Source organism: Xylona heveae, assembly GCF_001619985.1.
Source record: "Xylona heveae TC161 unplaced genomic scaffold L228scaffold_2, whole genome shotgun sequence".
Classification (NCBI taxonomy): Eukaryota; Fungi; Ascomycota; class Xylonomycetes; order Xylonales; family Xylonaceae; genus Xylona; species Xylona heveae.
The window spans coordinates 106,766-119,123 of NW_017264194.1; the positions used below are offsets into that span (position 1 = coordinate 106,766).

Genomic DNA, 12,358 nt, shown 5'->3' on the forward strand with positions numbered 1-12,358 from the left:
TCCAATGAGAGACGAATGAATGGCATCTATGCGTCGCCGAGTGATTGTGCTTGCCGGTGCTCCCACGTCGGCGTCACTTGATTGGGATGCCTATCAATATACGCCTCACTTTGACGAATCATGGGATTTTGGAGCCTCGTATGAGGCTTCTTCACTCCCGGCCTGGCGGATATTGTCCCTCGCACATCAGCATCTCCCGTCCGGTTTGAGTCAGGACGATCAGCTATCTGCTACCGCTTATCATGTTCCCGGAGCAAAAGACCCAGATACCACGTCATTTTTTACCTCAACAGAGCTATCATATTACTCGAGAGCCAGCCAGGATGTATCCTTTGAAGGAGATGAAACTTCCCTCTTAACAGAGGAAGATATTTTGTCCCAGTTCTACGAGCATTCCTTTGCTGTCCATGAAAGTGCGCTATCGTCGCAACAGACTACCTCATTCCACACAAGTATGACTACTACGACAGATTCATCTTTTATGACAGAGTCTGAGATTTCTGTTCGTGACCGCCAGCCTGCTACTGTGGCGCCGCTGGCTACTCATCTCAGCGACTTGGAAGATATTCCCAATGCCAAGTATCTCGAGTCGATTGCCCCACAGACCATGACGGTAAATTTGATCGTCGGGGTGCTCTCTATTGCACCTCCCCGTACCATCCGAACTCGTCGTGGAGGGCACGAGGTTGAGATGGTTGAGCTGCTAGTAGGAGACGAGACGAAAACAGGGTTTGGCATCAATCTCTGGCTTTCGTCGGTCAATGCACGGGACAATCTGCGGGCATGCCTTCATGGCATTCGCGCTCAGGATATTATTCTCTTGCGTAATGTCGCCTTGGGCACCTTTATGGGCAAGGTGTACGGGCAGAGCTTGCGCAAAGATCTCACGAAACTAGACCTTTTGTTTCGCAACGTGGTTGATCTAGAGGATGTGGCTGGCCCATACACACCTAGTGATCTCGAGGACGATGTCAATCAGCATCCGCAGATGCTCAAGGTTCGACGTGTGCGAAACTGGATGATGCAATTCGTTGGGCCTACAATACGACCGAGGGAGAAGAAGGCCAAGCGGCAAAAATTGCAAGGAATATCGCACATGATGGAGGAAGAGTTGCCTCCAGATACGCAGTGACGGGACTCTTACTCCATCGTGGTGAGTGACAATCGTCTTTACTGTGGCAAGGTCAGTCTTTGCGGCGAGTTCGAAACTCGTGACCAATGTTGATGTATAACAATTCCAACAAACGCACGAAGAGCTTAAAGCTTTTATATGACAAGGGAAAAGAGTGCCGCAAGGGTAGGATTCATGCATCTAATCGCTTCCTACTGTATCGGACCATCTCTGAGACGCACCCATTTACATAGTGCGGAGTATTTCCTTTAACTATGTCCTGAGCTAGTTTCACTAAGCTACGTTATGCGGTACTACTGTGTGGGAGATGGCCAAAGCGGCGTTTCTTGGCTTGACCTCCTTACATATGGCGGGTAGCTTTCTAACGAAACGTTAAATTTTGGTGGGGGGAAGCGACTTTTGTGTACCGTAAGGTGGCACTGGGTTGGTGACTACCCAAGTACACCGCAGTTCAGGGTCTTTCACTAGACCAGCGCATGAGCCAGATATAATAGCACCAGTCATAACCCGAGATTCAAACACGCATTCACTGCCTGGGAAATCCGGCAATTCAACAATCTCGTGGAACGCCGCTGGGCGATCGGGTACAATGCCTTTTCTCACTCTCCCTCTCCCTCGCTCCCGGCTGCACCCGCATCGCGTCAAGACAGGCAAAAAGACAATGAACCTGGATGGGCAGAAATATCAAAGAGTCTCCTGTAGAATCGACGACGGCGCTGACATTGTTTTTATTTCAGCGCACTAGGTCGACAGAACCCCGTAATACGGTTAGGAATTATTTATAGCTAGAATTCGACGGATTCGGTAAAAGCGTTGTTGGCTGACAGGCTGACCATATTTGCCCTCGGGATGGCTGTGGCCGTTAGTTTGGTACGCTTAGGACTGTAACGTCGTTACGAGTAGAAGGGTCTTGACAGGGCGGGCGAAAATTCAGCTAAAAAAAAGTTGTTAAACTTAAACCGTCGAGTTAGCACCGTCGTTTCTTCTTCCAGGCCATTCGTATCAGTGGGATTTACGAGACCTTGGTCATGCAGGGTCCTTTTGCTTTTCGCCTGATGCTACGTTGGATGTTGTTGTATCTGAAGAAGCGCTGTACGAGTCGGATCCGAGTCCTGTAGTGGACATGCCCCTGTGCCCTGGCGATAATTCCAACTGACGGGTCAACGGGTTCGAACATGAACGGGAAGCGATACCTGCCAGATACGCCGTCTCCTCTCAAGTGCATGTTTCAGAGCAGTCGAGGGGACCATTGTATCAAGTGGAAGGAGTTCTCTCCACATCTAACCAGATGCGCCTTCCTTCTTGTGGATTGGCTTGGGGAACAGGGGAGGAGAGGAAATGAGGGATCCGGCTACTACTATTGCTGCTAACTGTCGAGCTGATTTCCTTTTAGGCTGTGGGCTAGAGTCCGTACTTGTGAAAGGTGGTGCGTTTTCACATCCCCCTGCAGCCAATGCAGCCATCACTTTCCGATTCTCAGCCACACTGGACAGGTGAAAAAAGTAAAAGCTTTGAACGCCAAGGTAGGAGGAGGAGGGATGGGTGACCGGGGGGGTTATGGTGGGGAGAGAAAAGATGGGAAACGAAAACTGATCAGATGGCACACACACATACGAGTACACGCAGGGTCTCAGAAGTCTGTTCCCCGTGTATACAATACTCCAAAGTACATGTTGTCTGTAGCGGTTGCAAAAGACAAGCGGTATCATAGCGTGTCGCTGCCTTACGCAATGCGCTGGGCGGAGCAGTGGGGACCACTGGACTTGCACCACCATTCGAACGGGTGCACTGGTTAGTTGGCGGCTTCAGTGGGGCGGCCCAAAGAGATTCCAGAGTTGTCAGGTTTCTCTCTTCGGGAAAGATTTCAAGCGAGAATAAGGGGGAAGAAAGCGCCCGTAGGTGGATTGATGGCTCGGTATCCCGCAAGTACCGGTACTTGGTGCCTCGCTGTGGCCATCGAGGGGTTGTATCGACCGGAAACCCCCAATTGCTTCCCCCCCAGTACGTGTTAACTTTGGGCCAGAATAATAATCATCACACTCCCTCCTTCGTCTTTGATTCAATTGATTTTGATCGTCTGTCGCCCTTCACACGTTTGTCACGCCATCTACCGCTTCCTTCGCCGCCTTTTCCTGTCCCTGCGGCTCTTATTCCTTCCTCATTCTAATCTTGAATTGTGGTCGTGTCCAGCCCACGTCCATTTTACCTTGCATCCCTGAGGCATTCGTTTTCTACGACCTCAAACCCCCCTGAGGATATAATTCCGACTTCCCTCTCTTCCTCTCCCCACACATATACACACTCGCTCAAAGTCCACATTCGGACCCTGGTAGATCGTCGACTTTCCCTACGACCATCGGAATAGCTGTTCCTACCATTAACCATCAGTCAATATGAAGGGTACGTGTTATACATGAAGCCATGAATTGGTCATAGGCCAATGCAGGAGCCAGCGCTAACGTCACTGTCTTCACAGCCCTTATTCTTGTCGGCGGTTTTGGAACCCGCCTTCGACCTCTTGTATGTCGACCTGTACAGCTCTCGTACACATAATCTCGCCCACGGTCGAGGACATGTTTGTGCGAGCAAGCTGTCTCCTGAACGCTTATGGATCGATCTGGTGTGAACTGACAATCCGTCGCCCCATTAGACCTTGACCATGCCCAAGCCCTTGGTCGAATTCGCCAACCGTCCAATGATTCTGCACCAGGTTGAGAGCTTGGCTGCTGCTGGCGTCACAGACATTGTGCTTGCCGTCAACTATCGTCCGGATGTTATGGTTTCAGCCTTGAAGCAGGTAAGTAACCTCAGCTCCCATCACCGCGAGTGAGAGTCGAGACCATCTTGATTCTCCTCTGCGAACACGAATGGAACAAAGGAATGGAGCGCTAACATTCATTGGCGCAATTGCAGTACGAGGAGCAGTATGGTGTCAACATTGAATTCTCCGTCGAGACTGAGCCTCTTGGTACCGCCGGTCCCCTTAAGCTCGCCGAAAAGATTCTCGGAAAGGATGATTCCCCTTTCTTCGTGCTCAACTCGGATGTCATTTGCGAGTACCCATTTGACAAGCTCGCTGCCTTCCACAAGTCTCATGGCGAGGAGGGCACCATTGTTGTCACCAAGGTCGAGGAGCCCTCGAAATATGGTGTCGTGGTGCACAAGCCCAATCACCCCTCGCGCATTGACCGCTTCGTCGAGAAGCCCGTCGAGTTTGTCGGCAACCGTATCAATGCCGGTATCTACATCCTCAACCCGAGCGTGTTGAACCGCATTGAGCTGCGACCCACCTCCATCGAGCAAGAGACCTTTCCCGCCATTTGCAAGGACGGCCAGCTGCACTCGTTTGATCTCGAGGGCTTCTGGATGGATGTCGGCCAGCCCAAGGACTTCCTCAGCGGTACTTGCCTTTATCTTTCCTCGTTGACGAAGAAGGGCTCCAAGGCTCTCAAGCCTGCTTCCGAGCCGTACGTTTACGGCGGCAATGTCATGGTCGATCCCTCGGCCAAGATTGGCGAGAACTGTCGCATCGGCCCCAACGTTGTCATTGGTCCCAATGTGGTCATCGGTGATGGTGTGCGTCTGCAACGTAGTGTGCTGCTGGCGAATAGCAAGGTCAAGGACCATGCCTGGGTCAAGTCCACCATTGTCGGCTGGCACAGCACCGTTGGCCGCTGGGCGCGCCTCGAGAACGTGACGGTGCTCGGTGATGATGTAACCATTGGCGATGAGGTCTATGTCAATGGTGGCTCGATATTGCCGCACAAGTCCATTAAGCAGAACGTTGATGGTCAGTCTGAAGTCGCAATCCTCCCTTCATGTGGTATTTTGATGCTAACGCTATTCTCGTCTAGTTCCTGCTATTATCATGTAAAATCCCTTCTTTCTCTCCCGACAAACACCTTGTCCCGATCATTGTACTCCTCTTCTCCGATCCTCCTTTCGTGTCTCGGGCCTCGAGCACCCTATTTGCGTCTCTTCTCTACACACATTTGGGCGGCGTCAGATTGGCTTCGTCACCACGGCCTGGCTTCGGATATTCTGGACATTTGAGCGCTTGCTCAGAATGATCTATATATGATTTTATTCTAAATCCATTTTCTGCTCTCGCATTGTCATATTTGCGGGTGTTCTGTCTTGTTCTCGTGGCTGTTGCATGTCGATTGTTTCTCCACGTTTCAGCCGCGATCATGGTCGGAGGGTCATTCATCGATGATTGGAATGTCTGGTAGTTTTTTTCTTTCTTTTTCCAAGGGGAAGGGTGTCAAAATATCCATTACGTTTTTATTTTCTTTAATCTCTTTTTCTCATTTATCCTTTCTAGGAGACTCGGAAGGTATAGGGTCCGAGTTTCGGAGGTTTCGTGGCTGCCCAAAAAAAGGAAAGTAGTTATCAAAATCATAATGAACCATGATGAAATCAGTCATCTGTTTTCTATTTCACCTGTGTGATCAGTTGGTACAAAGATAAATTGCATTCCTCCAAATATTGAACTCAATGCTTGATCGCGAAGTTGATAAGGCGGTATCGTTGTTCTGCCAATGATGCAAACAATTTCCGAACGTGGATTCGAAGAGCGCCATGCCTTTTTCGGCACCCCAATGAAGTGACTGAACCGAGGGCCGGCAATTGCCGCTGACGCGCCTGTCCCCGACTGTCACAAACTACTGGGGGCGCTCTGGATGTGTGCGCAGCTCTCAGGTCTTCCTTGTGAACTTCCTGCTAATCCTCACCGTTCTCTTGACTGCACGTCCTTTAATCGGGCAGATCTTGAGTTTCGAATGCGAGACTCGCTATGACACTCTCTGGGAACTCGTCCTAAAGTGTCTCCTATCACCAAGGATACAGTACCAAACCGCTAGTTTTGCAAGCTCTCGGTCTTGAAGAGCTGAACGCTACCCTTTGCCCGCCCAAGGTGCCCATTCTAGACAGCTCTTGCCGTTCCAATCTCATCACATCGGTAGGTGGGATCCATTCAATCCAGAGAGCTCGAAAATCTTCTTTTGATTTCAAGTTCCGCCTCACCTATCACTGCAACTGGTCGCAAAAGTCTCACAACGTAGAACTAGCCAGAGTTCAGACGATTTAACTTACCATTTTCTCAGATAACGATTGAAACACGCTGCGCGTCTCTCTCATCCTTTAATCGTCCGAATTGAGCTGAATCGGGCAATACTTTGGCTTGGGATCGACGATCCCAAAGTCTCCCGGTCGAGCCTCCTCGGCTTCTTCATACAAGTGCTCTTGCAGAAAGCGGGGTTTTGCTCCCTTCAATTTTTCGGGCGAGGGATATACAGCACTTGCAATGTCTACAATAGCGCCGCCCTCGACGAACCGCCGTCAGTCGGTGCGTCAGACTCGTGCCAACCCCGCGCGTGCGAACCTACCTCGTCCTTACGGTCGCCGAGTTTCGCTGGGGGAAAATGAACCACAGCGTCCCACAGGCCCGCCAGGCTTCTTCCCCGCGATGACACATTTCACCGATACCATTACTGCGCTTCCCAAAGAGATTGTGAGACATTTTACACTGCTCAAGGAGGTTGATGCGAAGGCGTATGGACCCGAGGAAACCCTTCACCAGCTGAGTGAGGTGGCCCTGAGCACACCTCTGCCGCCTCGTCAGGCGCCAGAAGCTCAGTCTGGTGCCGAAGAGGGTTCATCTGCAGCGCCTGGAGGCACTGTGACTCCTGGTGCAAATGGGGCGACAGGCCCTACATCGGGCCCTACATCAGCTCCTCAACAGGAAGAACAGCAGCAATCAATGGACAACCAAGCCGACATCGCTCGCCGACGCGTCTTCTTCAACCTTCGATACCTCATCACCGAAATGCTTCTTACCCTTGACGAGAAAAACCACGTCATTGCGACCGCGACTGAGGCACTCAACAAACAACTACAGCGCATGGAGAGCTCATATCCCTATATCGATAACGAGATCAGCGAGGAAGCGCGATGTGGTAGCCTGAGCCACTGGGCTTATGCCGATAGAGCTAACGCAAAGTCTCACCCGCCGCCGGCAGAACGGTCGCGGCGAGACGTAGCCAGCGCTAATAACCTTGCGGCCGCTGCTGCGGCATTGCACGAGCGCGAGGCCGCTGCGTCTCGGAGCGAGAGCCGACGCGAAGCGATGCTTGCGAGAAAGCAGCGTAATCAGCACGCCGATTCTGACTTTGACGATCGAAGAAAAGGCCCAGGTGGTGCGAAGGTTCGCCGCACCGCGGCTGATGCTGCTGACGGCAAGGGACTCACGGTGGACACTCTGGGCGCCGCTCAGCCTCCGAAACGCCGGAGGACCGACAAAGGAGTTGGCGCAGCGGCCATGGAGCGTTCTTTGAGCCAGGCCTTAAACGGAGGGAGCGGAAAAGGAGGATTGGGTAGCCCTCGCGCAACACCGGATCCGACCAAGAAGCGGACCAAAACAACGACAGGGCAAACCCGGAAGAGGTATGTACAGCGTCGCGAATGCTTGACCTCTCTTCTGGACTATTTAATATCCCGATAGCTCTAACAGAACCTACAGAAATACTGGCGCATCTGGCGCTCGATCACCTTCCGTCGCTTCATCTCCTGTCCAGCCATCCTTCCCTGGCGGGCGCGACTTCCCCATCATTGGGGGTGCCTCTCAGCGTCCTCAGTCTTCTCGAGCGCGTCAAAATTCTGCACAATCTGTGCAACAAGATGGGCCAAACACGGGCGCGCGCAACCGCCCGTCGTCTTCCGCTTCCAATCGACCTGGCACATCCAACGGCATACCACCGAGTACGCCGGAATTGAATAACGTTGCGGGCCTCACCGGCCGTAGCCTTGCAGATGTCAAAGGTTCTATGAAAGAAACGATTACCTCGAAAGGGGAACATGTCATTGAGGAAGAGGGCCATGAACGAGAACCAGACCATCTCAAAGGCGCACTGGTTATGGGCGCCGGTGGGGTACGCAACGCCGGTAAAGATAGCGGCGTTTCTGAAGACCGTGTCGCAGCGGATCTCAAGCGCGAAGATACTGAAAGCAACGGCGACTATAATAACAACCATCACGCGACTCGCGGAGTCGACCATACTGGCTTCATCATCGGTAACGGGCTATCCTCTGCCCAGACCAATGCGAGTACAAGTGGGACAACCCGCACTGAGCGAGCCAATGGGTCCCATGCGAACAATGGTGGCAACGGCGGCGCCGGCCGAACGTCCAAAACATCCACGCCTATCGTGGCTAATTTCCCGGATCCCCCCACGTTTGCTGCAGGTGGCGCATCGTCTTCTTCCGCTACTCATCACCGCTCATCTCGGCCTTCACGAACATCCGAGTCGGGCGCGTCCGGAGCAGCGCCGGTCAAACGGTCACATAAGAAAGGCGGGAGCGCTGCTGCCGCTGCCGCCGCCGCCCAACAGGCGCACCATCTCGGTACAGCTGGGTCACCTCGTCTTGGTCACAGTACCGGAGCCGGTGCACGAGGTGGCGGCGCAATCAACACGGCGGCTCTGGAGGAAGAAGATGAAGTAGACGACGATGCCGAGCCGAGATATTGCTACTGCAACCAAGTCAGTTATGGCGAAATGGTGGCCTGCGATGCTGACGATTGTCCGCGCGAATGGTTCCATCTGGATTGCGTGGGCTTGAGCAAGGCGCCAACTAAGAATGGTAAGTCTTCCGTACACGCCTACCCGCTCTTTTTCTTTTTCCTTTCTTCTTTTACCGTATTTGAGTTCATCAGCTTTCTTTATTTCTCATGTCCCTTTGCCCTTCTCGAGTTTCTCCCTCCCCTCCCCTCTCCTCCTTTTTTTTCGATGCTATATCTTTATCCGCAAGGAAACACGTGCTGACATAGCTTTTCCTTTTCTAGCAAAATGGTACTGCGACGAATGTAAAGAGAATTTGAAGCGCAACAAAGGAGTTAGCTCTGGGCGGTAACGGTCAGTATGCGTCTAATATTTTCATTATACAAGCATACTGTCGGGGCACCATTATTCTCGCCGGCATGCTTCGCGTGGGCATGAATGTCTGGCCTAGTGATATTTCGACCCGGAGAATGGCTTTTTGATTACGGGTTTATCTCTTTCCGTCAAATAATCCATTTTGGATCTTTCGCTCTCATGTTAGGCCTCACTACACCATATTTCACTCTTCGCTCTCAGACATCCCCGCCATTTTACACTCACTTTTAACTTCTTGAAAATTTTCTTCGCAATTCCTTATCGTTCTCCCTCATCACCCAGAAGAGCTTCGTCTTCCCATACTAACAGGATGGCGGTGGATTGTTTTCTTTTGGTCAAATGAACCATTTCACTAGATATTGCAAGGTGTTGCAACTGATGTAACCGCAGGATATGGGATGGGATGGAGCACAGGCGGGGAAGAATATTATCGTCAAATTTCATCGGTGTTCATGGTTGCGTTTTGGTCATTTTCAACCTATGCCTTCGCCGGGTGTGGGCGTTTCTTTGGGCTAACATGGGGTTTCATCGGATTTGCCTCTACAGTGCTTTATCACATTAATATTTGGCATGATACAAATATATTTACTTTGCATTGTCATATTTTTAAACCGTAGGTTAATAGTGAATGGTAGCTCAGCAACTGAGATAAGGCAGCAAAGCGGATGGAGAAATGGCTGGTAACCTTTTATGCTTGACGCAGAATATAACCGTTGACTATTGACTATGTTGTATTTGAATTGCTGAAAATGTTATTTCTTTCTTGAAAGTTCCTTGTTTGTCCATGGATTTTGGGCCAGAATTTGTAGCAGGGGTTGTAAGTAGCAGAGGGCTTTAATGATTGAGGCGGAATATTAAACCTTGGATAATTTTGAAAAAATAATCAATCTCATGAAGCTAGAAATACTAATGGTCCTTAAATCATAGCGAGGTCGTAAGAATATTAATTTTACCCAGTTTACGAAAGCGAAAACATCCTTCTAAAATTCGATATCTCTTCAAGAATCGAGCCCAATATTTTGCTGCTTCCTTGGTTGTGTGAGTCGGAGGCTGAACACCGACAGGCCGACCCGATCAACATCATCGCCAACCCCACAATGCGCTAAGGAGCTTCGCTGCTCAACCACCATCAAGAAGAGAAAGGGAGAGAGCTATCCTCTGCGATTAGTTTCACCCATAAGCCAGCCATGAACGGTTCAGATACATCGCCATCATGATGCGCATACGCGTACGCATACGCATCCCTTTCTTCCGCATCTTTTACTCTACGACATTTACCGTCCTCCTTCTCGTCTGCCTCGCTCTCCTTGTCATCACCCCGGCCGACGTTATTCGACAATCCATAGAAGCGAAACACATTGCGAATGTCTTTATTGTCGCCGGTGTCCACATTCTTGCCTTGATCACGGCGGCATTCATCTATGCCAGCCGTCTTTTAACCAACCGAAGTGTTCTCTCAGCTATCCCAGAGCCATGGGTTCCTGTGCAAGCTGAAGACGTGGGCAAAAAGGTGCGGCGCATGATTGTGGACGCTTGGGAGCGCAGCGCAATCGTCGCATGGGATGCAAGGCCAAAACATACGTCTTCAGAAATCGAGGAGGTCGAGAAACCTAGCGCAACAGTGAGCGCCGAGTCTTCAGCGGCTTCCGTTGGCCATCCTAACCTTCGGCTGCACTCGTCTCAGCAACCCGACCACAATGGACATGGCGAGAACAATAATGGTACATCCGAAACCACCATTAATGTTCGCCCTGTGCAGCCGCCATGGGGACCTATATCTCATCCCGGCTGGTCCTCGCCGTCATCTGTTGACCTTCCCAGTGTCTATTATCCCACCGTCATTGCAGAATTACCAAACCTCATCGAAGCCAAAGCCGTCTCACTCGCTCCTCCGGACCCCGTTCTCTCCGCAATGCCTCAAGCTACGAATGCACCGCGCTTCATACCTCCTGACCCGCAAGCGCTTGCGTTACTCCGACGCCCTACGGCAATGGGTCTGCGCGACTACCTAGAATATCTCGGACAACTTGGACTTGTCAACCCGCCTGAAGTCGGCGCAGACTTTCTGACCGTCTACGAATATGCCCGCTTCTCTGGAGCAGCATTGACGGAAGCACAGTTTCGTCAATTGATGAATATTTTCGCCGAACTGCTACGGGGTATGGTGCAGCTTGATCCCGTCATCCTCGCGGCTCTGGCCGAAGAAGCGGAAATGGAGAGTGATGAACGTGGAGAGTCAGTGCGATCATCCTCAGCTTCATCATCTACGTCAACGTCTCCAGCTGCGTCCATTTCTCCATCCGGGTCAGCAATCCGTTACTCCCGACCCTCCTCTTCCTCATCAGGCCATTCGCGCCATTCCAGCCGTAGTCGCAGTCTCAGCCGCACTCCTAGCCCAGACAGCAGCATCCTCAACCGCCGCAGTATGCACTCTATAATTTCCGACCATGCTTCTGCGCATACTGGTCGATTGCCAAAGCTCGCTTCTACCTTTTTACCATCCACTGCGCGAATTGGACGACGCAGTGTGAGTGCTGGAACCGCACATACGGCACCGGTACCTTCTACTTTTGTTTCTGACCCTACTGCTACTGGTGCAGATGGTTCTGCCGATGCAGCCATATCTTCACCTCCAATTCCTGGACAGCATACCTCTGGATTCTCTTCACAACGGCCACAAGATCGGCTTTCCTCTTCTTTTACCGAAGATAATAATAACATTAATACTTCTCCACACGCCTCTGATACCCTTCCGCCATTATCCGCTATTCAATTTTCACGTTCTGCTCCTCGCATGCCTTCTGCGCAATCTCTTCCAGCTACAACTACTGAAACTACTGCCCGCCCGAGCGATGAATATCGTCGCGATATGCTTCGGCGTACTCGCCTTCCACAAATCATTCTGAATGTGCCACCGAACGAGCCAAACTCCCCTCGGTCGGTATCGCCGTCTTCATCATCATCAACGTTCTCGTCGTCGCGATTGTCCGATTCTACCAATACGCGAGAAAATGCCTAGGGCGTTGTATATTGCGTTCAACTGTGGATAGCTTCTCTTCTTCTTACACACTCTTTTTTCTCCATATTTTTTTTTCTATAGATAGTATCATTTATATTCCAACCAGGTTGTGCTGCTCTGCTAAGTAAACGAATGATTATCGTCCACCCATGTAACAGGGTGAATATTATAGGGCAGAAGGAGGTGAGGTGGTTGGTTCACTAAGTGTCGGTGGGGCTATGGTAAACACAACTTGACAGAAGTATGTCAGGGTGAAATACAAGATAGATCCCGGCA

General features: G+C 51.1%; 4 protein-coding genes across 4 annotated transcripts; all 4 read left to right on the forward strand.

The window, feature by feature from the left end:
- Positions 1–28: 28 nt before the first annotated feature.
- L228DRAFT_236013 (hypothetical protein) lies at positions 29–1,132 on the forward strand (the record flags this gene model as incomplete). Its single annotated transcript, XM_018330782.1, has 1 exon — positions 29–1,132. One exon carries the CDS (start codon positions 29–31, stop codon positions 1,130–1,132), a length of 1,104 nt encoding a protein of 367 aa, XP_018190403.1.
- A 2,393-nt stretch (positions 1,133–3,525) lies between these two features.
- L228DRAFT_252221 (mannose-1-phosphate guanyltransferase) lies at positions 3,526–5,006 on the forward strand (the record flags this gene model as incomplete). The annotated part of the gene is made up of 5 exons (XM_018333675.1): positions 3,526–3,532; positions 3,609–3,652; positions 3,783–3,929; positions 4,046–4,922; positions 4,987–5,006. 5 exons carry the CDS (start codon positions 3,526–3,528, stop codon positions 5,004–5,006), a joined length of 1,095 nt encoding a protein of 364 aa, XP_018190404.1.
- A 1,221-nt stretch (positions 5,007–6,227) lies between these two features.
- Positions 6,228–9,251, forward strand: L228DRAFT_57071 (hypothetical protein). Its single transcript, XM_018336713.1, has 3 exons — positions 6,228–7,576; positions 7,653–8,770; positions 8,973–9,251. The coding sequence occupies exons 1-3, from the start codon at positions 6,438–6,440 to the stop codon at positions 9,038–9,040; spliced, it is 2,325 nt and encodes a 774-aa protein (XP_018190405.1). The 5' UTR covers positions 6,228–6,437; the 3' UTR covers positions 9,041–9,251.
- A 944-nt stretch (positions 9,252–10,195) lies between these two features.
- Positions 10,196–12,297, forward strand: L228DRAFT_243585 (hypothetical protein). The gene has a single exon (XM_018331721.1). The coding sequence runs from the start codon at positions 10,277–10,279 to the stop codon at positions 12,080–12,082; it is 1,806 nt and encodes a 601-aa protein (XP_018190406.1). The 5' UTR covers positions 10,196–10,276; the 3' UTR covers positions 12,083–12,297.
- Positions 12,298–12,358: the final 61 nt, after the last annotated feature.

What these genes read in the sequence shown, in the direction of transcription:
- L228DRAFT_57071 (XM_018336713.1), top strand. Translation starts at nt 6,438, where the DNA reads ATGTCTACAATAGCGCCGCCCTCGACGAACCGCCGTCAGTCGGTGCGT. An exon ending in ACAGGGCAAACCCGGAAGAG is followed by an intron (nt 7,577 to 7,652) that starts GTATGTACAGCG and finishes CAGAACCTACAG; the next exon opens with AAATACTGGCGCATCTGGCG. An exon ending in CAAGGCGCCAACTAAGAATG is followed by an intron (nt 8,771 to 8,972) that starts GTAAGTCTTCCG and finishes TTCCTTTTCTAG; the next exon opens with CAAAATGGTACTGCGACGAA.
- L228DRAFT_243585 (XM_018331721.1), top strand. Translation starts at nt 10,277, where the DNA reads ATGATGCGCATACGCGTACGCATACGCATCCCTTTCTTCCGCATCTTT.